Source organism: Harmonia axyridis, chromosome 5 (assembly GCF_914767665.1).
Source record: "Harmonia axyridis chromosome 5, icHarAxyr1.1, whole genome shotgun sequence".
Lineage (NCBI taxonomy): Eukaryota > Metazoa > Arthropoda > Insecta > Coleoptera > Coccinellidae > Harmonia > Harmonia axyridis.
The window spans coordinates 11,902,802-11,928,809 of record NC_059505.1 but is presented as its reverse complement, the minus strand read 5'-3'; the positions used below and the strand labels follow the sequence as shown (position 1 = coordinate 11,928,809).

Genomic DNA, 26,008 nt, shown 5'->3' with positions numbered 1-26,008 from the left:
CATTTGCTATACATGGATGACCTCAAACTTATAACAGGCAACAAAAACCACTTGCAAATTATGGTCAAACTGGTGGAAAATTTTTCGGAAGACGTGGGGATGAAATTCGGATTGGACAAGTGTCGTACTATTAGCGTAGTGCGTGGAAAAATCCAAGATGAACCGATAGCTCTCTCCAATGGACAGGAGATAGAAGCAATGAAATCGGACGATCTTTATAAATACCTAGGAATGAAACAAAACCGACGAATAAACCATCAAAGAATGAAGGAAGACTTAACAACTGAGTTCATTAGGAGAATCAACAAAATTTTGAAAACAAACCTCAGCAGCAAGAACATGACGAGAGCTATCAATACATATGCATGTTCAATTCTTACATACTCTTTCGGTATCATTCCATGGACCAAAACAGATATGGAAAACCTGCAACGCAAAATGAGAACCTTGATGACGAAAGCACACAAGCACCATCCGAAAAGTAGCATTGAGAGGACGACACTGCCGAGGAATAAAGGAGGCAGAGGTCTGCTAGACATCATGGAACTTGCCCATGGTCAAATTGAATGCCTACGAACACACTTCAAAGACAAATCAGGCACGTCAGAGATCTACAAAGTACTGTGTGAAGCAGACGAATCAACACCTTTGCAACTGCACAAGGAGCAATTGTCATACAACCACCAGACAATCCAAGAAAAACTGCAAAGATGGAGAGAAAAGCCCCTACATGGACGACATTTCAACGAGGTGAACCAGGATCATGTCGACATTGAAGCGTCGAACTATTGGCTCACATCAGGTGCAATGTATCCAGAAACGGAAGGATTTCTTTTAGCCATCCAAGATCAAGTGATCTCAACAAAAAATTACTGCAAACATATCATAAAGGATCGAACTATTACTGACGATCGATGCCGTTATGGTTGTCCAACGAACGAGACAATCCAACATATCACGGGAGGATGTCAAATGTTTGCAGGAAATGAATATAAAGAGAGACACGATGCAGTAGGAAAGATACTACACCAAGAAATGGCAACTAAATTAACACTTATTAATTCTGAAAAAGTGCCATACTACAAGTACCGACCGGAAATCATCCTAGAAAACGAACGCTATAAACTGTACTGGGATCGTACAGTTTTGACTGATAAAACAGTCCCTCACAACAGGCCAGATATATTGCTAGTTGATAAACAACAAAAGGCAGCAATACTCATCGACGTAGCAATACCTAGTAACAACAACATGCGTCAAAAAGAGGTCGAAAAAATTTCAAAATATAGGGACCTTGAATTTCAGATAAAGCGCCAGTGGGGAATGATATCAACGAGAACTATTCCAATTATCATCTCAACAACAGGAATAGTACCCAAAAATCTCAAGAGAAATATCAAGAAACTAGGACTCAGTGAGTATATATGTAATATAATGCAAAAAGCTGTTCTTTTAGGTACTGCAAGGACGGTGAGAAAATTCCTAGGAAGCGAAGGACAGGTCCAAGGATCGCGTGTAAGAGGACCAGAAGTTCGACGAGAACCAGGGGGACCACAAGGACCGGACACGACCGAGCTCAGCCCTTATGATATTTTAAATATCTGGGATTGAGTGAATGTTCCTCTTAGCGAGGAGTGAGAAGCCGACGGCGAGGAAAAATCCTACGCGTATAGGCAAAAGTCGGATGTCTATTCAGAAATCCACAGGATGAACAATACACAAACAATATAAAAAAATACACACTGAACGCAGATTTTCTTCATAGGTACACCACAAACATACTGGCATTAGCACAAATATGGTGAGTTTCCTTCATTCCTCACAATCCTCTTAACATCACCAACACTCCTACTCTTTTAACACCAGTCACCCCAATCTCCGACTCCATTAATGCATTACGCATTAACACATTGATCATGAGTTTAGAAACAGTATATTATAAAATCGGTTCGGCCGTAGGTATACTGGATTAAGTTTGATTTAATGGAATTTCGGGTGGATTAAAAATCCAATCGTGGAAGTTACATCAAAGCCGATTCCGCACTGCGAATCGTAAATCAGAATAATCTGAATGATGCGCCCGCTAATGGGAGCCTGTGATGGCCTGTGCAGAACAAAAAGCGATGGCCGTTAATTCGAAAGATATGCCTCCAGTAATTGATTTTAAACGATTAAGCCGGTGAAAAGACCGTATATCTATTAACAGATTTCGGGGTATTTGGCAGTTTGGACGGAGGTTGATTTGCTTCGGATTAGAAGGAAATGACACTTCTCCGCCGGAGGGGAAATTTATCGAAATTCTGGGAGATTCCCAGTGGAATCTATATGGTGTACATTGGCGTACATGGGGGAGATAAGGGGGATATATCCACCCAAGAAAGAATATCCATTATGAGTCTAAACTAGGGAATCCAATACCGCAAATGCGTAATCCCACTGAAATTCTGCGGGATCAAAATTGCGGGATTTTTTATGCGGGATTAATATTAATATAATTTAATATTAATATTGAAATTGCATATCAGACAAGAAAAGCGCAAACGTCTTTTAAACGTTCCAAAAAGCAATAAACCACTCATAAATTACGGACGAAGATGCAACACTAGTTACTGCTGAAACTACACTACGATTCATGATCAGTAAATTGGAAAGTCATTATAACTCAACATCGAGGGAAACAATTGTTAAAGCTTTATTTTCTAGGATGAAAGAACAAGTATGGTACCGTATTTAGAAAACCCAGGTAAATATCTGGGATAACAGTCAATGTCTACAAATGGCCAATAAGATACATTTGTTATACTTCATAGCAAATCAACATTTCGAGATGCAATTAAGAATTTGACTGACAGACTGGAAAAAGGAACGTCTTCAGAAGACAAAACACAATCCTAAACCGTAGATCGTTTCACTTATACTGATGAGGATAAAGTACCTTAATATTTTCTAGCAACCAGACATGAACCATCGCCTTTGAATTCAGAAGAGAAATCGAATCATAGAAATCGTATATACTGCGTGATTACCAGAATCAAAATCTTTTTCCTTGGGCGTACGAGCACGAATACGAATAACACTTGACCCGCAAAATTATTCGCCATGGACAGTAATAGATGGTAGTCACTTGATGCCAGGTTTGGATTATAAGGTGGATGTATAAGAACCTCCCAATTCCTTTCCTATTGGCCAATGCTGGCTGCTTCTGGGCGATTGCTTTCTTCAGACTACCCAATTGTTGACAGTACAGTTTCGAGTTAACAGTTGTGCCGTAGGGGAGTCCCACCAAACACACAGCAAAACCTTTCTGGCCCTCAATCCTAGCTTGGCCACCGCTTCCGACGGCTCATCGCGTTTCGACCACGACCGGTTCTGCTTGACGTTGTTGTAGGTGATCCACTTTTCATCACCAGTCACCAACCGCTTCAAAACTTGGTAGATTTTGTTGCGATTCAGCAGCGATTCGCAGATGGAAATTCGGTCCATGAGGTTTTTTGCGTTTACTCGTTAACATCGAGCATCTTCTTGAGACCAGCCTTAAATGTAAATGGTTCCAAATGGTTTTTTGTGCAATCTTTGCCACTAACAATGAAAACGATATCAGCGGAATGACCGTCACGGTTACGGTTTCAGCATCATATAATTTTTATCAAATTTTTCATGACAAATTCACACATTTGCCGCTGTGCGCCCTCGATAACATCACGAATTCCATATTTAAGGTCTTGAATCGATTGTGGAGCATTGGCATATACCTTATCTTTCACGTGGCCCCAATGAAAAATAATCTTACGATTCTAAATCTCGAAATCACCTCTACGACAAATAACACAGCCAGGTAACAGCAAAATTGTGATTTTTTAGTTGCTTGTGTGGCACGTAGCGTCGTCTTGTTGAAAATAAATATCGTGTATATCAATATTTTCCAATTCCTGTAATGAAAAATCATTAGGTAATTCCCAAGAACGACTTCGGGCTACAGCAGCAATATTACCAGTTTTTTTTTTGAGAGATGCACACGGTTTCGATTCTTCAAATCACTAACTTGCCCAATCGGCTTGAATTTTTTCAATAGTTTCTCTATTGCCGGCCGAGAAGATGCTTCACGACTACCCAATATTGCTTTAGTTTTGTGAACTTTTCAACATTATTGTAGCGTATTTCCATCATTTCAATTCGTTGTTGTCGTCGTCGCTTTATTTTGTAATGGCGCAGTTTATGCTTATCAAATGTTAAAAGATCACAGCTTCAAAAGTGACAGGTGCCCAGATGGTGGGCTATTCAAAATGAAACCTCTTATTGGAAAATCCTTTATTACTGTAACATCCCAACCAAAATTGAAATTTTTTCCCCTCGAATAATCACTATATCATAAAAAGTACAAATAATGGTTGTTTGCCATCTCCAAAGTCCTGAATCGAAACCAATTTGTAATGTTGATCCGTTCGGAATTAAAAGTTCAAACCGCTCTCATCCATCCAAACATTTTTCTCAGTTTGCATCGAACTTTCAAAAAACAAATAGATAGCTTTGACCTACCGCACACGTGGAGGAAAACAACGCAAGTGGAAATGCAGATAAATTGAATTCGCGCTCGAAATAACATTACCTAGCACCTTTATATTTATTATTGACATATATTCTTTCCAACGTTCACCGGAAGTAGAATAATAGAAGCGAAATGTTGAAATCTCCATTTTCAATGTCAGAAACGGACGCTATTACAGTTTCTAGCCAAAATGTGACTTATGACGCCGACCTTTCCTGAAGTTATGGCGTCCGAGGACAGGGACGGACTCAATGGGAAAAAAATTGGTTTCCATACGACAAAATATTGAAAAACGGCATATTGTGTTGAAGTGGATAGAAGTAACTCTATATTCAATTTGTAATAAAATAATATATATTCAACCATTATATAACAATTATTGCTATATTTTCGGGAGTAAACCGCAGGAAAACACATCAACAATTTCGGCTTCTCTTGATGACAGCGGTTTCAAATTACATAGTTGTTTTTTTGGAAATTCTTGTAGATCAAAACTCATTCACCTTTTCCAATCTGAAAGCTTCATTTTGGTCGTATTTTTTTTCCATACGCTGCAGCGTATGGAAAAAAAAAATTAAGACAGCGCGCTGTCTTGATTACCTAACCCAGCGGTTCTCAAACTTCTCCTCTTCGCGCCACCCTGTAACTTGGAAATCCAAATACAGAAATAAACATCGTAGAAAATGAACTCAGAGTGGCCATCTCTAACATGTAACCAAATTTAGAGAAATTGTGCTCCTTAAAAAAAGCTCATGTTAGGCATTACTTAGTCCTTGAAATGTTCCTTTGTCATTGTTGAATAAAATTTCAATGAACTTTTTTTTCTATTTCAGTATAGTAATGAGTTCATTACAATTCTAAAAACATTGCTGTAATGAACTCATTACAGCATAGTTTGAGTTAAATTTTTCGTTTTGTGATTGTCTATACGTACTTCCAATCCTATCAAATTTCAATTTTCAACACACGTCAATTGTCACTATAATATAATTTGGATAAAGTGAAATGATTTGCAACATTATTCGCAATTTCTCTTAATTCTGGTGGTGCCAAATCGATTAAGTCAGACATAATTAACGAATTTAATGCGTAATTGAAAATTATTTTAAAATACGAAACGTACGATTCATATTCAAATTCTGTAATCTGTCAATTTTCGTAACAGTCACACCAACTGCCAAGATACAATACAAACGTCACTAGGATATATAATCTGAATTTTTCATTGAATTTCGACAATATTTCAAAAAATTCACTGAAATAGAGAGAATATCGTCTAATACTCGTTGCAGAAGGCAATTCCAACACTCATGTGTTTGAAAACTCGCTCCTTTACGAATTTCACATTCGTGTTGGAATAGAGCCCATTCTGCAACTAATTTAGAATATCTCATTTGAAAAAATCTATTTATTATTTAATTTTTATCTCTTTATTTTCAATTTCTTGTGTTTTCATGTTCGGAATAGATTCATCACATGAATAAAAAACTATATTCCGAAAATTATTTCCTTCGACTCCATTCTATTTGCGAGATATAACTGAAAATTACATTTTTTATTGATTTTCAACAGCTTGTTCTGTTCAACCGAGCGGAACCTGAAAAAATGGTAAAGGAAAAAAGTGCTTTCTTTGACCTCAAGAATCTTCGGTTGAAATAAATGTATGTACAAGTTTGAGGCTCCCCTGTATATATATTACAATCAACTTTATATATTTTTAGATATGCTGTACTTCAGTAATCATTGTTATATGTAGCTTCACAGCATAAAACGGTTTGTTATTATTATACACTGTGTCCGTAAAGTATGGAACAAATTCATTTTTAGCTGAACAGACCATTTCAAGAATAAATCCTGAAACAAGTCGATCGTACTAAACTGTCATTGAATACCAATTAATTACTCAACAAATAATGACATTTCACAAAAAACTAGACGAATATGTTTTTTTTCAAATTGATAAGAAATAATTTCTTTCATATTTCGTTTGCTAGACCACAAGTACCAAACATGTTTGGAAACAGCTTATTTTTATTGATCTAAAAATGTAACAAACTACAGGGTGTTACATTCAAACCGATTGCCGCTAGACAATAAGTATTTTTGATAATATTGTTAATTTAACAACTAAAAAAGTAACGCGTTACATTAAGAGCACACACAAAACTATTTTATTTTTGTCCACCTATTCCAATTGGAATCAACATGTGATACATTTTTGGAATCAGCTCAGCTAGAGTAATCGAAAAATTGAGACAATGGGGGTGTTCCATTAAAAAAAAAAATACGGTGACATCATTACTCGAAAGTATTTCATCCTGTATATTAGGTAATCATTTTAAAATACAGTACATTAAAATAAAAAATCAACGTGTTTCAAGATTATTCCTTAAAATGGTCTGTTTAGCTAAAAATGAATTTACTTCATGGACACAGTGTATTATTATTATATGGATTTCACCTGGGTCGGTCCGTTACTGTCGGCAGAATTTTTAGGTGTCTGGTAAACAGTGATAATATAAAGCTCTCGTCATAAATAACCGGAGTGGAGAGGATGTAAAAATCTCCCATATCGCACTTTCTGGCAAAATCTACTTGAAATATTCTGTACCGCACATTATTTTCGTTGATATCGCTCCCGATTATTTGTATATTTCTCTAGTAATGTTCCTCTAGGGATTTATCGCGCAACATATTTCCCCCCACGGCTTGAATTTGGTTTTTGCCTTCGAAACTAGAGATATATCATCATAATATGCGTGCACAGCCAATAAAAAAATGAAAAAAATGTACACCGCCAATTTAGCTACAACAGGGTATTGCAAAAATTGATCGTTTTATGTGCATCGATAAGTTCGATTTGCTTTTAATTTATGGCAATTGGGAATGAGTTCAGAGGAGGAATGACAAATATTCATAATCTGTATGGACACCGTTCAAATCATTTTTTTCTGATGTGGGATGAAGTAAATAACATTTCGTGTTTATTTGGGTAGTCTAGTGGTTGGTGGTATGAGGTGGATATGTAAAAAAAGGATCTGCTCCCAACATGTTTTGAAGATAAATTGATATTTTGGGGAGTTGTGCAAAATATTCCATTTCATTTTATTGTCGTCACAATTTTTAATAGCATTCCTGATTTTTTGAGTTAGATTTCTCTATACAATTCCCAATATATTTATACTTCATGGCTTTCGAAATGGATTCAGCTCGACGACCGTAACTAAAACGATCGTTAATATGAATCTTATTTGGAGCTGGATCTCCAAATACTTATGAATTTCAAAACGTTTGAAAAAAATAACATATTTTATTTGGAGAAGTTACTTTTCATAACTCGCCTTTAATTACCCGAATTACTATTTTCGCCGGGTAAACACAGGCTCACCATGACACTTCTCTTTATGAAATAATATACTATCCTCTTGTGTTTTTTTGAATGGTCGTATTTATTTTCTACCTGAGGTTAACTGAAATAGCGTGAGCTATACTTCGTTTCGATACTCATTTGTGTATATGACGTTAAAAAAGAAGGCATTTCATTATTTTATTCCATTCTTATGTCAGTTGAAGGTATCACGCATTAATGAAATTCAAGATGTATGAATCAAAAAAATTATGTACCTACTTAGAAATATTTTCATTCTGTTGGTTCAACTGAGTAGATGATAGTTTTTTCTGCCCTATGAAGGTTGATAGACTACTTCATGATGGCAATCAGAGAATTCTTATTTCAATTGTGAATGTTGATTTGCATACTCATTTCACAGAAGAGTAGGAAAGAACAGAACCTTTTGAGATTATCATCTTATATCTTAGCAAAGAGTGACACATTTTCTCTCAGTTAGCCTACGGTGTACTCAAATGCAAGTAAGTGATATAAATATCATTGTATTAAATATTAAATAAGTTTTTGAACTATAAGCCACTAATGAAGAAAAAATGTTTGAAAAATGGAAAAATTCTGAAGTGCACGCCTGCCTCTTGGATATCTCTCCTTGTATTCAAACATTGATCTTCTTGTGAAATCCGAACCATTTCCATGAACAGTCTTTTTTCTAATTCCTTTTCTTTGTCTTTTATTTAATTATTCAATTTATTAACCGTTTAGAACATTTATAAGTTCCCCAAATATTTTTATTCCGTATGGTTGGCCTTGCGACATTTTTTTGATTAATTGATCTGAATATATATTGAATAAGCTAGGAGACAAAATACAACCTCGTCTTACTAATCGTTGTATAGAAATTCTTCTGGTAAAGGTATTTTGAATTCTAAATGTTGCGGTTTGATTCAAATTCAACTTCCTTATGACACCTATATCTTTTCACTGATCACGACACTTCTAATAGGTCATTTAGCACGAAAAGCGCCTGTCTGGTACCAAGAGCATTTTTATAACCAAACTCTATATCTTCTTTGCATTTGAGCCTGTTCCTGTTGTGAAGTACTTCGGAGATTTTGGGTAATTTTGGGTAATAAGGCTTTGAAGTGACTATGTCTGCTGAGTGTCGCGCCACACTTTAAATGCGGCCCCGGCGGGTTAATGAGGGTCGCCGCGTTGCAGTAGAGTCACCTCTCCATGATGGTGTGAGAGGGTGTCTTAGGCAGAGATCGCTGAATTACTCAACTGAAGTGTCTACCAGCGACCTGGGGATGAAACACCGTAATAGCTACTTAATTTTTCTCGAGAAATACTCGCTAAAGCTCATTAGCCGATATGCTCAATATTTTCTTGCTCTACTTTTTTAAAAATGTATACCAGAGCCAGTCCTGGGAATATGTTCTGTTTTGCCATTAAACACTTGCACTTTTTGCATTTATCTCTCATCCATTTTTCTTTGGCTATTTCTATTTCTTTTAAATTTTTCTTCAAAATTATCGGTATTCAGCTTTTTTTTTTCAGACTATTATGAAACTACATCATTAAAAAGCTAAACCATATTCACTAAATTGAACCTTCAAAATCGTGAAAGATTAAGTTCTTCAGAACTTCATCGAAACTCCATAGAATTTAAACATATTAAGATTCAATTTGAGGAATCTCATACTTCCATAGATCCAACTTAGTTGCCACCTAAAGCTAAATGATAATTCCTATTCGGGAAATGAAAAAGTAATAATATTCAATATCCATTCTTCCTCCGCTCGTAATTGAAATGAAAGTATAAGATTAAGATAAAATTTGTCGAAAAGCATAGGAGAAAAACCGTGGAAGAATGAGCCAGGCAATGCGACCCAGAATGGATATTGGAGCCGGAGCAGCAACTTTTGTTCAAAATCTCTGCACTCCAGCGATAAGACTCGGTGCTATAGGTAGATTTAGATAGATTAAGATAGAGTGTAGTCCTTCTCGGTTTCTTCCTTATTGTCTCCTTATTCATGCTTACTTTTATTCGATCTAATTAAATTGTGTATCCTCAGAAAGGGGCTTTCGGCATTTTAAAAAGTGTTTGCACTGTTTATGACACACTTAAAAGAGATGAAATAGACGACGTCAGCGTCGGGAAAATCTCTCTTCAATTCCGTATAAAGCGTTCGAATGAAAGGCAGGTTTTACTCGGAGGAGACACTCTATTATCGTTAATCGAATATACGAAGTGTTTCTTCCGTCGGCGATGGAAATATTTCGCCATCTTATATTATGGCTATGCGGCGTTTTTGAGGGGTTTGCAGATGAAGTATTTTCGGCCTATCTGCGATGTCACGTGGATGGGTTTATGAGTGATGTGTTGAAACTGGGGATGGATCTGGAGAATGGATTTTATTCAACGTCTGAATATTTATTTTATGACTCAAGAAAACAGATAGGTATATACTCAGATCTTCTTTTTGTTGAAGGTCCGGAATTTACATTCCCTACGCCTCTACTTTCATATCTCCTATTTTCTACTGTTGTCTGATCGGAAGACTTTCCTCCCTTCGTCATGTCACTTTTTTCTTCTATTTAGTTCTTTGAAAGAGGTATTTCCTCTTGTCATTCTTATTTTGATTCGTAGTATCTTTCTTAATTCCTTATTCTCTTGCTCTTTCAGCGTCTCTATTGCCTTCTGTCTTTGTTTGTTGACTATTTCCTCAATAGTTTCAATTTTCAGTTCTTCTCTGATTTGTTGATTGGTTATATACCATGGCGCGCCAACCGCTGTTCTGATGACTGAATTTAGCGTACTTTGCAACCGATCCTTCTTATTGTGTATTATTGCTCTGGTGGAATCTCGTATTCAATATGCCATATTGAGCTGGGGAGGGGTTGCTGCTGCTCACTTAAGAAAGTTAGAAACGATACAGAAACGAATTCTGAAAATTATGTATGGAAAAGAATCAACCTTCCCTAGCAATTTACTTTTTTCACTAGCAAAAATATGCGATGTAAGACAAACATTTCTTTATAACATATTTACACATATACACAAAAACAAATATTTATTGAATAATATTGATCATGATGGCAGAAAAAGAACATCATGTAAAAACATCTCTGAGTAGTACAAAAATCGGACAACGAAATATATCTTACCTCATTCCAAAAATTTTCAATTTTCTGCCCTCTGAACAAAAAATAAATATAATAAATATAAACTCTCGTTGCATGTTGAAAAAAAAATTAAGAAACTACGTGCTTAATTCGAATAGAGATCTAGTTCGATCTCTGATCGACTAACTGACTTTTTTCGATGTTTATGTTGTTGTTCTATCGTATGGATCAATATATAAAATGTCAATTCGATTATGTAAATCCACAAATTATCTAAAAATTTTGTTTATTGTTAGATTTTTTTTCTCGTAGTTGTATCTAAAATAGTTTAAATGTCAAAGTGTTAGGAGTCAAGTATTGTAGATATCATATACATAATATATAAGAAATACTGTAAATTTAACTGTGCAAAACCCACGCGCAACTTTAGTTTTAGTGGGATTTCAATGTTTATTTACATCTCAACTATTCTTTTGTTATCTATGTAAAACATTTTTTTGGTGAATAAACTTATTATATTATATTATATTGTCTTTCGTATTATACCAGGTAACTCCTGCATACGTAATACTTGGTATTAGCACTATTTTAATTATCTTCAGCTTGCTTTCTAAGGAAAGTTTACTTTTAAGGTAGAGCAGCGGGTACAGTCTCCCGTGCAAATGCCTTGCCTTTTTTCTGTTTTCTTGTATCTGTTTGTTAAAATCAATCCTTTCATCTAGTATTACTCCCAGATATTTTGCTTCCTTTTTCCATTCTATCGTCTGGTTTTCTATTTTGACGTTTCTTGCTTTCTCTCTCTTTACTGTTGTTCCTCCGAAGTAGATTGCAACTTTTCGAATTTCGAAATTTTGTTGTCATGACGAACTTATTGGAACTTATTGGAACAAAATAAAATGATGAATTCAGATGTGAAAAACTAATAAATAGCTTTATACAAAATTGAATAGGGTTGAGAAGTTTTATGAAGGAATTTGATATTACAAATATTTTTATGTATTTCCATTCCATAAAATATCAGATAAAGAGTGACTTACAAAATAAATATTTGGTTCTTCGACGATTTTCACCCTGAGAACTCTTGCATTTGATCGAGCAATGTTGCCACGTATACCGCGTGCTCGAGAAACACTAAATTCTTCAATTATTACAATTTGATGCCCAGTGGATCCTCAACTTTGAATAATTTAATTGGATCGTTGTTACATAAAGACGTATTGCAGATTATAGTGGGTCCAACATATTCCTCCAACAAACTGAAGCCAATTGATGTGAAGTTCACAAATTCCTTAGTTTCGTTAAACATGGTGCAACCTCTTCTGTAGTTGTACTTTCCACCGTAGCCCTCATTGAATGGATTGTAAAAAACTATAGAGTAACAGGAAACGGCCGTTTCAAAGCAAAAAGTTTTTTCGAGATCGGTTCCAGTTGCACAATTCCCATCATAGATTTGTTCGCAATCATAACATTCCAGGATATCTGAAAAAAGGTTGAACGTCATTAATTTATATCCATTATTATGGAACGCTATCCAGAATCAAGTGAATGGCATTCAGTTTGATAACTGGAGAAGTCAATATCAATACAACCAGATCAGAGTAGAGTAATTGAATTTATGCGTGCGGATTTCCTCAAAGCTTGGTCCTTGTTTCATTTTTATTTTCGGTATTTATATTCAATTTTCTTAATGTGATAACCTCCTTAAAACCTCATCCTTTGCTGATGATATATGCAACTATATCATGCATGGGAATGACGGCAGTATTATTATAAATTCAGATCAGGATTGGTTTTTCTCTGCACAAGAAATTAACTAAAGCTGGAAGTTCTTGTTGGACTATACAAAGTGAGTTTAAAGTAGGGATCGCATGATTTTTATTGATTTTGGTGAGCAAGGATCAAGGATTTAGTTTGATCTCAGATCTTTTCTTCTTCCGAAATAATAATGAAATGATAGATTCAGATTTGGCTAGGATCAAATGAATTCGTCTAATTTGAATGATCTTTGAATATTTGTTTCATGTTAGGGGGTTGTCTACATTTGTGTAGTAGATAAACTAGGAATTTAAGATGGTATATAATAATAACAGAAGCTCAAAAGTAGAAATGTTTTCCACTTAGACCCCCCGAACACTGGCAACTTTTGTCAAGCAATTTTTTAATCACAAAAATAAAATATATTAATAGTACTTTTGAGAACCCGTCCACAGGTTATCATTTAGTTGTGGCAACTGAACAACTAAACTCTATTCACCACTAGCATGCAACTTTGAGGCGACTACGTAATCAAATTACCGAGACTAAAAGTGCCCAGTGTCTTAATTCAGTGGATGCAAATATTTTTCGCCCTGATTTGGACCAATCCTCATTTATTTATTTATTTGAATCGTTCACAGTGAGCATAGAATATTTAACCTATCAAATCCAACATAGAGGGCCAATGTATTATGACAAAACAATAGATTAGAAGAAATTTAAAAAATAGATAAATGAACGAGATAAAGAGATAGATTAAGTACGAAATATTCAAGAACAGTCAAAAAAATAAATAGCATCTACACATATATGTAGTAGTAGTAGTATAGGACAGATGACACAATTATATGGTAGACAAACAACATAAATTATTCTCTCAGTTATATTTACTTTATATTGTAGTGTGTGAACTTTTCATCCACCTTGTAGTGGACTTTTTGCAGTAGCTTCTCGTTAAGTACCCTTTTCAATTTCTTCTTACTTAGGAACTTATATCCTTCTGGTAATGAATTATATATGTATATTCTCGGCTAATTGGTTCATACTCAGTTGTGTTGTTGTCATTTTATGAAGAATAATGAATTTTTCCGCATTTCTGGTACTTTGCGCATGGTGGAAACTGTTTCAGAGGAAGCTCTCCTTTTGGTCATGGATATAGACAATATAGGTCAGTACAAATAAATGTGTCAAGGTGAGGATGTTTCCTTGTTTGAATAGTTTACTAAAGCTTTCTGTTTTTTTTGGCGTTACCTATACTTTCAACAGCATGTTGTTGCTTCAAGAATAGATCTTTCTTTCTTGGCATATTTCCCTAAGATAATATTCCGTACGAGATAGCCGAATGAAACGCTCCGAAGTATACAATAAACCTTTACCCAGTTCGCTCAAGTAGTGTCTGAACTTGAGGTCTGAATGGAATAGGACCTTCAGCAACTTGGCAAGTGATTTCTGGAGGTTCCGTCGCAAAACAAATAGATTGTGCTTCTCAGGATTCATATTCATCATATTTGCACTGAACCACTGTTAGAGTTTCATCAAGGTAATTTCTCTTTTAACCTCTAGTTGTTCGCCACCATCAGCAACATCAACACAGAGCTGGTATCGTCAACAAACATAGCCAAGTTATTCTGATTGACATTTGCTGGAAGGTCATGGACATAAACGAGAAACAATATGGGTCCAATTATTGACCCTTGTGGAATTCCAGCTGTAACCAACTCCCAATCTGATCTCTCCGCCCCAATTTGCACTCGTTGATATATGTCCTTCAAGAGCTAGTAAATAGGTAATAGCAGCAGCTGGTGGTCGATGCTATCAAATGTTTGTCTGAGGTCATATGAGGATAATTTGCACTTTTTGCCATCGTCAATTCCATTTCAAATCTTATGAAGGATTTCTGTCAGAGCTGTTGTAGTACATTGAACAGATGACGATGGTGTAACAAAGAAATATCTACAATGTAATACTTTCAAATCATAATTATTTTATTACTTAGTTAGACACATCAACACGATCTTCCAAAAAAACGCTCAAGGATAAAACAAAACCTTATATGGCACTTGATTATTTATTCTTTTAACTCGAAATCCTGTGTTAGTGAGCGTTTTGCGTTCTTTTTCAATTTTACTATTTCAATGGCTACCTTTACGCGAAATATTTGAGTAAATTGAAAATATTAACTTTTTGTGTTCTTATAATGGATGATTTGCCATATACCTGGTACCTTTTAGTAAAACATTGCAAAAACTTGATACAAAGAGTCCGATTTCCAATGGTGCATTTAGTAAATAGAACTTAATGAAAAAATAGAATAGTAATATTATAGCTGAAAAAGAGAAGAAAAGAAATAAAGAAAGAGAAGCAGAAAGTTCGTTTATTATAAAGATTTCTTTATAAGTAGTGCCAAGAAACATTAAGAGGTAAGAAAGAAAGAGAAACTGAAAGAGATAAATTGTTTTAAACGAATTCTCATAATGGTTTGACTCCTATAGGTTCATCAACCTGGAATACATTCATTCTATTGATGTTGCATTTAGCACCAGCACAAATTTTCATTGTACCTAGATTCTCTTTGAGACCAACTGTGAACTGAGTAGTGTTAGCTAAGCATTCTTCAGTATCACAAGGCGTACATCCTCTCTCATACTTGTATCTTCCACCATGTCCATTGTTGAAGGGATCGTAATAAGATTTATAGAAGCACGATTTATCAATACCCAGACAGTTGGAAATCTTCATATTATTTCCCTCACCACATTTACCATAGTAATGTTCTTCACAATAATAACAAAAAAGTAATGCTGAAAAGTTGAAGAATTTATATATTTCGTTTAAAATTTATCAGGTGTGTGAATAAGTCTTTCCCGTTTTTTGTAAGAGATGGCGCCACCAATACTGTGCGAGTATTTAATGGTTACATATGTCATAATCAGAGCTTATTCATCTGTCAACAATTCCACACTAACACATTAGTTGAAATTTTTATCATCATAAATTTTTGAAATCGTGAAAATGTCGAAATTTGAGCCGAGTCGACGTCATTTGCGGGAAGTTTCACTTTATTGGTTCAATTTGAAGAAATCTGCTGCCGAGGCGCATCGGTTGCTTCAGGAAGCTTATGGAGAAGGTTGTGTCGATGATTCAAGTGTTCGCGGATGGTTTCGACGCTTCAAAAGTGGCGATTTCGACGTGGAAGACAAGGAGCGTTCAGGGCGGCCGCAAATCTTTGAAGATCAAGAATTGGCGACTTTGCTTGATGAAGATTCGTGTCAAACGCAAGAAGAACTTACTGAAGCATTGGGAGTTGACCGAACAACCATTTCCAAGCGTTTGAAAGCCATGGGAATGATCCAAAAGCAAGGAAATTGGGTGGCGTACGAACTGAAGCTGAGAGACGTCGAACGGCGTTTTTTCACTTGCGAACAGCTGCTTCAGCGACATAAAAGAAAGGGTTTTCTGCATCGTATCGTGACTGGCGATGAAAAGTGGATCCGTTACGATTATCCAAAGCGAAGAAAATCATGGGGACTACCCGGCCATGCATCATCATCGACGGCCAAGCCAAATATTCATGGCGCCAAGCTCATGCTCTGTATATGGTGGGACCAGCTAGGTGTGGTTTACTATGAGCTTCTGAAACCGAATGAAAGGATCACAGGCGAGGTCTATCGACGACAATTGATGCGTTTGAGCGTCGAATTTTTTCGCAACGGGATTCGTATGTTGCCAGAAAGATGGGGAAAAGTTTTTTTCACAATAAAGGCTCAAAATTTGAAAAAAAACGGGAAAGACTTATTCACACACCTTATGGAATATTATTCACGGAACGTGGTGTAAGTATTTTTATAGAGACCATTTCTAATCTGGGACCGTAATGTCACAATTCGTATTAGGATTAGCTTAATTCTTGTCTTGATCTTGCTTGATTTCAAGACAAGGAGTAAATTCAAATCTCAAGATCGGACAAGAAATTTCATGGCAATATTAAGAATTCTTATCAAGAAAAAACAAGAAATCTTGAAATATCTTGATTAACAATGAAAACTTATTTATTTGTGGAAATAACATATTTCAAGATAACGTATTTTAATTTATTGAATTGAATTTTTGAATATAATGGATGATAACCCTGTTGTAACTAAAATTGCACATTAGCTTTTGAAAAATTTACCTCTTTTGAAACCTAGCTTTCCGGTAGGTACAGATGTTGTTAACTTCCCGAGAAAATTCTTCACCATTTTCTAAAACGATTGATAGACAGTTCCGTTCTTTGTGTTTCTGTGTTTTCCGTAAAAGAGTTATCGTATTTGCGGCTGGACTGAACCGGGCAGTTCAATTGAATTTCAGCATAAAGCACTTTGTTCCGAGACACCCGCTCAAAATGTGACCCCTACCTAGCAGAAATAGAGTAAGGTTGGATAGAATTGAAATAAGTAGATTGTAGGACGAGATAGAGTGCAATAAAGAAATGGAGGTGAAATAGACTGAAAATTGAAAAATTAATTTGTTTTTGTGAAAGAAAAAAAGTGTTAGTTTGCTTTGGTAAGTACTCCGAGTTGTTCATTCCAATAGTTAGAACTCACTGTTCTCAATTTATAAATTGCTATTTAATAAAGAAATTGACAATGATATTTGTTAGTTCAATTTCACTTCAATTATCAATATTAACGCTGCTAACTGAATATAATAATTCGTGGTTATCAAGAAATATTTATCTTCACTTAATAAAATGTGTATTATTATTATCATCCGAGATTAAACCTCACCATTTTTTTAATGTATTTCATTTTATTTATTTGTCTTCTATACTTAATGTATCGGGTATCTCAGACTCGTTGTCTATTGTCTTAGAATTCCATTGAGCTAGAAAAAAACGAATGGCATATTTTCGGTCTCGATTCTTGAGAGAATTGATTTGGTGAAAAAAAATCTTATAAGTTCAACTGTTCTCAAGCTATAAGAGAAAATTGAAGGATGGCGTGAAATGAAAGGTTCTCATAACTTATTTATTATTGGTGCTATAAACATGAAACAAATTGTACAGGAACTGTTTTTAGTAGAATCCATATACATAGTTCAATCATATCATATTTTTTATCGCAATTAGTTTTGAAGTTATACAATAGATACAAACTTGTATTTTTCTGAATGTGAACCACAAAAATGATTGTGTCAAATGAAATCGCTTTTTTCATTTCTCAAAAATATATAACATGAAATATAAATTTCTAATCAAACTATAAAAATCATCAAACGTTTTAATTTCACACGGCAAATCAACCAGAGACCTCTATGATAATCTGTGAACTTCAGATAATTGAAATATTCGGTGATCAAGGCAGTATACTCAGGAACTCGCTTTTCTCAAGCTCTCATATTCAGAAGAATATCATATAAATTTGTTAAATTCTGGATTTACTGATTATTACTTGTAGTTACTGATATATTATTACATTTATTGGTCCGAATAGTTAATTAATATTTTATAATGACAAATAATGATCATTATTACGAATTTGAAATGCTTAAGTAAGTGATATTCTCTTAGAAATGAAAACTCGCAAAATGCTTCAGATGTCTATTTCGCTCAAAGAAACAATCCCACTTTAAAATATTCCTACGTTTGGTCAAAGATTTGATTCAATATGGAGCTTCTGAAAACCCCTTCCCAAAAAATATAACATTGCTAGATAAGAAGAAAAGCGTCTAATAAGCGTAATTGGAATAGTTACAGTTTATCCTAACATATTTTGAAAAAAAAAATTGAAATGAAATAAGCATCAAAACAAAGAATTGAAATAAATAGAAAATAATTACACCAATGGTTTCATCTGAAAAGAGTGCTTCTAGAATTTTTTGTTTCATGTTTATAGCAAAATTGATAAAGAAGGTAATTTTAAAATTTTCTCCCAGAGTTGAACTTAGGGTGAGATTTTTCAAAAAATTAATTCTCTAAAATCGAGCACGGAAAATGTTTTAGCTCAAAGGGATTCTGTGTTCCCCTACCAGACAATGAATTTGGTACACCCGATAAAACTGTACATGTAAATAGCACAGTTCGACAAACGAAACTAATAAAAAACGATTATATTTCACAATGAAATGGGTTCAATTGATCAATATGGTTAGTTTCCATAGCAGTACATACCTTTACCTCTATTGATTACTCTCGAAAAACATGTATCAAATAGAACAAACCCCAATAGGATAACTGAACAATTCCATACCATTGCTATTCCCTTCTTGTAACGTTCAAAAAGCGAACGAATTAGTGAAAATATACTTGTAGTAATAATAGAAACCCATCCGGATTTCATTTGTTTGTCATATGGTACCATCACACATCTGACCAAAAGATAAATACGAGTATACCTTGTATTAAAATGGAAATCACATAGTGTGTAATTTGCAATTAATGATTTCCTCTACAAATTCATGAATTTTATCATAGTTAGCGCAATATTCCTATTACAGCAAATTCGTATCATATTGGATGGGATTTCTGGTTGATCGACGAACCATTTTGAAGCTGATATTATGGGAAAAAACTACAATAAAAAAAAATACAATAAAATTCATTAGTTGATATAATTTTGTGCCAGGATTATAAAAAAAAAACTTAATTTAAACATGATCAGCTTTATAGTTACGAAAATATTGATAACTTTTTTGGATGTTTTGCTTGAATTTTCTATAGTTTCAGTAAAGCGATTAACGGAATGTTGTACATGGCTTGAAATCGTTATTGTACAGTGCATCCCATTTTGGGTGAGACAGCCAGGTTTCTCGCTTGTTATTTAAGATAGAGCCTTGCGGTTTTCATGTTCCTGTCCTACTTTTTCGTGAAACTCAAGTTGGTCTAATCAGATTTTGCATAACTGTTTCCGTTCAAGAGATACAGGGTGATTTTTGAAATTGATACTTTTCGGACCCCTCCTTTATCTCCGAAGTTATTAGAAATAATGCTGAGGTGAAAACTACGTCTGAATCAGAATTCTGCGTAGAATCCAGTGGCGTACTCAAATTTTTTTTCGGGTTATGGTTTTGAAGATTCAACACAAACCTATATTTTTTTTAATGGGACACCCCATATATCATTACTTCGTTGAATTCCTTATTTTTTTTCCTTCAAAATGATGTATGATACTATATAGGTAGGATGTTCAGAAATGTTAAAAAAACACTAAAACATCAAATAATGATGGTTTTTTTGTTAACGGGCAATGGATTTCCAATATAAGAAAAGAATCAATTGGATAATTTTCATTTGTGATTTTTATTCATGGTAGAGTAAGCAAACAAAGATAATACACTCATCACTAACATGAAAAACAAAACGTAGGTACCTACCTAATAGCAACAAATAAATAATACAAAAATTCATAAACATTGTATAATATCTTACAGACTAAACTCTTCAAATTGCTGTCCTCCTCAATATGAATTTTGAATTAGGTCGAAAAAATTTATATTTCTACTTGAAATAACTCTTTCTTTCAGGTGGGTTCAGAGAAAGTATGAAATTTATTCTTTTTCTTTTCATAACAAACAATTGGCGCCCAACGTGGGGCGCCAATTGATATAATTTCTTCTACTGAAATCTATCTTTTAATGTAGAATAAATATTATATATAATTCTAAATTTGAATATTCTAAAATTATTGAGTTACTAGAATCCACCCCAATTTTCAAAATTTCAAAAGAAATAATAATTATTATTATAATTTCTTTTGAAATTTTGGAATAATAATTATTATTATAATTATAATTATAATTAATTATTATTATAATTATTAATAATAATATTATTATTAGAAATTATATCAGTATCTAACGGTGACAACTATGAAGTTGCGGTTTTCGCCAATGAGTTTCTCATAAAAATTGGCTTTCACATACCGACATCACTTTTCGCTTATCTAGTAAATATAGAAATAGAACTTCTCTTTCAAAAGTGTCCAATTTGACCCAGCCTGTACATAGACATTTAAAATTTTGATAATTTTGATGCATTTCAAGCTGTTTCAAGACAACCCAGAAGTGCTTAAGTTTTGCGAACGTTACTTTCGAATTTTCTCCATATTTGTAATGAACTCTAAACATTTCAATGTGTCGTCGAAGCGGGTATCGTTCTATTTTTAGTAATGGCGTAGTTTGTACTTGTCAAATGTTAAAATATGTCAACTTCAAAAGTGACAGCTGCCAAGATAGCAGGCTATTCACAAAAAAAGGAGCAAGCAGTAATAATTCAGTGGACAAGGGCGTACATATTTCTTTTTCTTAGGGGGGGCAATCGAAAAACTTTTTTTTAAAGACAACGTTTACTCATATCTGTTACCCCCATTTCTACGCCCTTGTCAGTGGAAAAGTAATGGGTGTTTTTTCAGAGCTATAGAACTTTAAATTGCAATAAAACAACGATGGATCATTCGATTGACATGAATTTTATTTATCCGCAAGATAATCTTGTGGCATTACATTTCAAACATGATTTCTGGCATATGACCGCCACATCTGGCTCGGATGTAGTCCAATCTGGACGTTCAATTTTCGATGACTTTTTCCAACATTTGTGGCCGTATATCGGCAATAACACGGCGAATGTTGTCTTCCAAATGGTCAAGGGTTTGTGGCTTATCCGCATAGACCAATGACTTTACATAGCCCCACAGAAAGTAGTCTAGTGGTGTTAAATCACAAGATCTAGGAGGCCAATTCACAGGTCCAAAACGTGAAATTAGGCGGTCACCAAACGTGTCTTTCAATAAATCGATTGTGGCACGAGCTGTGTGACATGTTGCGCCGTCTTTTTGGAACCACAGCTTCTGGACATTATGGTTGTTCAATTCAGGAATGAAAAAGTTAGTAATCATGGCTCTATACCGATCACCATTGACTGTAACGTTCTGACCATCATCGTTTTTGAAGAAGTACGGACCAATGATCCCACCAGCCCATAAAGAGCACCAAACAGTCAGTATTTCTGGATGTAACGGTATTTCGACATACACTTGAGGATTAGCTTCACTCCAAATGCGGCAGTTTTGTTTGTTGACGTAGCCATTCAACCGCTAAACAAAATAAAATGGACGTAGTGCGCGATACGTATTCCGCACAGAAGCATTATTTTCGAAATAAAATTGCACTATTTGCAAGCGTTGTTCAGGCGTGACTCTATTCATGATGAATTGCAAAAACCAAACTGAGAATAAATCACTTGACAGCTGTTAAATCGGTTGCTATCTTGAATAGTAATGCTAACTCAAAGTTATATACCTCGAAAAAAAACACCCGTTACAACTGTGATTATCGTTATTCGCACAAGCACTCAGATACAAAGAGTAAAGCTACTAAATATTACTTTTACCCAAGACCTGAAAGAAAGCTTGTAGGCTTTCTCCCTGTTTCGCTAGGCTATGGGAGAGAGCCCACACAGCTTTGTTCTTCGAAAACTGAATACGAAATTGAAAATTCATTTGGCATTCTTCATACACAACGTATCACAAACAGCAACCCCTGGTAATCCACGTTGTATAAAACAAACTGTTCGTTATTACACGGGCTGATAGTCGCCTGGGTAGGGTTGGAAACACTTAGGGAAAGTCAGACATACAAAATACAAAAGATCCAGTGTCATATGCACATAAAGATAAAGTATATTTATGATAGGGTGAACGTTATATTGTGTTCTTCTACAACGCGTTTAGATAATACGGACTGGTTATTTGTTAATATGAAATATGTGGCTGCATACGGGTCCTTGGTCAACAATACTTATTTATTTGGTGCAAAAAGTAAATTTATTCAAGCGACAGATTTATCGCGTGCAATTCGGGAAATATATCAACGTTGGTATACGTTTATATATGTATTTTTCATAATGTGGTCGCCCTTGCTGATTTATCTGTGAATAAATGATTCGTTCGCTGTCATGAACTTCATCTAATTGGCTTTTCTTTTCTATTTTAGGAGTGATATCTAAGACTTGAGTTTGACCTCTATGGGTTGATGATAATTATTCAGGAGTGGGTTGTATGAATGTTGAAGTCGTCTTAAACGACAAGGCAGTAGCCTAATGGAAAATAGAATATGAACCCCTGAACAAGATAATTCACTCCAACTCAAATCTAGTTTTCGAGATATAGGTTCTCGATTTTGGAAAATTACTCTTCTTCTTCTTGAATGAAACACTTTTGCGCGACAAATATTGCTTACCCATAAGTTAATATATATTTAATAATATATGTTTTTCCTTCAAACCACATATTAACATTGGAATACATTCGTCACCAGAAAAAAAATTACAAAAAAAAGCAAATAGGAAAACTGATGATTTCAGGTTATTAATAAAAATTATCGTAAGATACAGGGTCAGTCAACATTATTCAAGATGAAATTCGTTTAGTTCATAATTCACCCTTGAATTAACCAGGGAGTAGATCTTTTTTTTCCTTTGAGGAGGGGGGTAATCAAAAAAAAAATTTTTGACGACAATGTTCACTAATAACTGTAATGTGAGAAGAGGAGGTCGAATATAGAAATTTTGAACCAATTTTTTTTAAGACCAATTCGATTGTTATTACCTTATTTTATACTGGGTGTTCCAAATTAGAGTTACGAAGGAAAATGAAAGATTTCTTGGATAATTTTAAGAATAAAAACTCCCACAAACATGAGCCCATAAACGCTTTGTTTGCGAGATACAGGGTGTTTCTTGTAGTTTTTAGTGATGCTTTTATCAGTTTATCGAACCTTCATTAATTTTCGCTACAGAGTGGCTAATAAAATAAGTACCGAAACTTATAATTAATCCATTCATCACAGTGTACTAAATGGATCTTTCTAATAATTTGAATTTTTCTGATGATTATTAGGGAGATGTTTGAGTTTTTTTCTTGAAATCGATAGCAGATACGACAAAACTACAACAAACCGAAAAGTGTATTGGATCAGAGTTTTTTTTACATTTTTCTAAACTAGTAGTGGTTCACCAAAAAATAGTTCTGGAGGAAAGAAGTGGGCACCCTTCCAGAAAAAAATGTCACCCTGTAGATAATTCGATATTAGCATATCACATGATGAAAACTTCAAATTGGAATATCTATGCCAATTAAAATTCAGTATCTTGTGGAGGAAAGATGCTATGAGAAAAGAACTTGAACTTTAACACCGGTATCTCAAAAACAAAGCGTTTGCGGACTCATGTTATAAAACTTTTTTTCTGAAAATGATCCGAGGAATCTGTCAATTTAGGAACACCGTGTAGATATAGTCAATTCAAAACTGATATCTTCAATCTTCACAAATAAATTGCAATATAAACGAAACAGAATAAATTGTATAACACAGTCCAGACTATGCAAATTACTCAGTTTCAGTTCAGATCTTTGATAATTGATGTTCTTTGACGAATTGAAAAATCAAAGATGGCAAATAAGGGGCGACGCCGACAAAGCAGATAGATAGAGAAAAACATAAATCTCGTACATGGACGTGCTCGTAGAGATAATAAACTCATGAACTCTAATAGGGTTTGATTTTTTACTGCCGTGTCGATTTCAAAGGAAAGTAAAATGATTATTAGTTCATTTTATGGCTATCGCCATCGTCTTGGCGAGAATTCTGAAATTTTATATTTTAAAAATCTTGGGGGGTGGAATTACCTCCTAGTGTCCCTTCATTACTACGGTCTTGTAATTAAAAAAATCGTCTGTGGAATTTTTGAATCAATTGTCAACAATAGGTAAATGCCGACGAATCTCTTACCGTTACTCTTTATGAAATTTTCATTGTATGCAACTTTTTGACAATTTTTGTGATAACATATTACCCTGTGTATCTCAAAAACTGGACATAGCAATGCCAATACTATTTGACATTATTATAGTGTACTTGAACTAAGAGTAATGACAAAGAATTGGAATATTTAAAACACGAATTTTTCAATTACAGGATGCATTATGAACTAAACGAATTTCTTTTTGAATAATGTTTGACTCAGTTCGTATCTTACAATAATTTTTATTAAAAACCAGTCTTGAATCACTACCTTATGGTTAAGCAATATTTGTCGGGCAAAAGTGTTTCATTCAAGATATTTTCCTACGAAAAATTTCATTTAAATATTTCTGAACGGAAAAAACTAAAATCGATTTAATTCGCTTTGGATTTACAATTCTGAAGAGATCTTAGATGAGTATTCAACTCTCCTTATAAGTAAGAATGATAAATCCAAATTGAATATTCAATAAATTATTTTTTTATTTGAGAAAACAGGAATACAAACAGGATATACCCACAGCAGTATTCACAAATTAGAACTAAAAAATGTATCGTACAAAAAAGAAAAAAGAAGAATATTCCAAGTGCTTAATTCAAACACAAGAACTATGCAGCTACAGAATCCGCAGAAAATAACATTTGAGCCTATGTCCTTAAAGAAGACAAGGATTTATTAAACCGATCGATTTAATTGGAATCAAATTCATTTGCAGAGGATATCATTCTACACAATCCAATATTTTTACATGCATTCGTCCTCAAATGGAAATGATATTAATATCTAGTATCCACCATAACTGACATTATATCTCATAATTTAAGGATATGCCATGAAAAAACAGAATGCCGTTTACCGGAGCGTGCATGAAATAGCAGCTTTTTGACAGAACGATCTCCTATATGCCACACCATCAATCGAGAGCCTCCGAGTCCAATGAAATTTTGATTCCCTCCTGCTCCTCTTCAAATTTTGAAAAGTAAACCCATCTCGTCGGATATCGTTCACCATTCAGTGCGTAACACCTGAATATGACTTTATGTTCGGGAATTTATGTTTGAAATGTCTATTGAAACGTCAATGAATAATTCATGGACAGAGCAGATACAATGTCGGAATTTCATAGTCACGTGAAATTGACAATTATGTAACAAAAGTTCGGGTGCGCACATCAGAATCAGGACAACACAATGATACGGCAGGAACATCCGGAAACTGAGCGGAATGGTTCTGGTACAGTGGCGTAGGTTTTCCAGCGGCGGTACAGGAAAGTCGTTCGAATATATTGTTTTCATTACATGATATTCACTTGGTTAGAATTGCATAGATTATTTGTCTATTATGTTCTTCCGCTTGACATTTAAACCAACACTTGACTTGAAAATCAAGCACGTGAAATATTACATATTTGAGATTGACTTGACTTGATTTAAGATATTAATTGCTTGACTTG

At 34.5% G+C, this 26,008-nt stretch overlaps 2 protein-coding genes across 2 annotated transcripts; both read right to left on the bottom strand.

Moving 5' to 3' along the window:
- Positions 1-12,117: 12,117 nt before the first annotated feature.
- On the bottom strand, positions 12,118-25,624 carry LOC123680289. Its single transcript, XM_045618103.1, has 2 exons — positions 25,412-25,624; positions 12,118-12,500 (listed from the first exon to the last, which is right to left on the bottom strand). Exons 1-2 carry the CDS (start codon positions 25,467-25,469, stop codon positions 12,169-12,171), a joined length of 390 nt encoding a protein of 129 aa, XP_045474059.1. The 5' UTR covers positions 25,470-25,624; the 3' UTR covers positions 12,118-12,168.
- Positions 15,145-19,119, bottom strand: LOC123680288. Its single transcript, XM_045618102.1, has 2 exons — positions 18,925-19,119; positions 15,145-15,577 (listed from the first exon to the last, which is right to left on the bottom strand). The coding sequence occupies exons 1-2, from the start codon at positions 19,112-19,114 to the stop codon at positions 15,246-15,248; spliced, it is 522 nt and encodes a 173-aa protein (XP_045474058.1). The 5' UTR covers positions 19,115-19,119; the 3' UTR covers positions 15,145-15,245.
- Positions 25,625-26,008: the final 384 nt, after the last annotated feature.

Coding starts and splice junctions, on each gene's coding strand:
- LOC123680289 (XM_045618103.1), bottom strand. CDS start 25,469: ATGGTGTGGCATATAGGAGATCGTTCTGTCAAAAAGCTGCTATTTCAT. Junction 12,501..25,411: donor GCTATTTCATGCACGCTCCG/GTAAACGGCATT, acceptor ACCTTTTTTCAG/ATATCCTGGAATGTTATGAT.
- LOC123680288 (XM_045618102.1), bottom strand. CDS start 19,114: ATGGTACCATATGACAAACAAATGAAATCCGGATGGGTTTCTATTATT. Junction 15,578..18,924: donor AGTAATCAATAGAGGTAAAG/GTATGTACTGCT, acceptor TCAACTTTTCAG/CATTACTTTTTTGTTATTAT.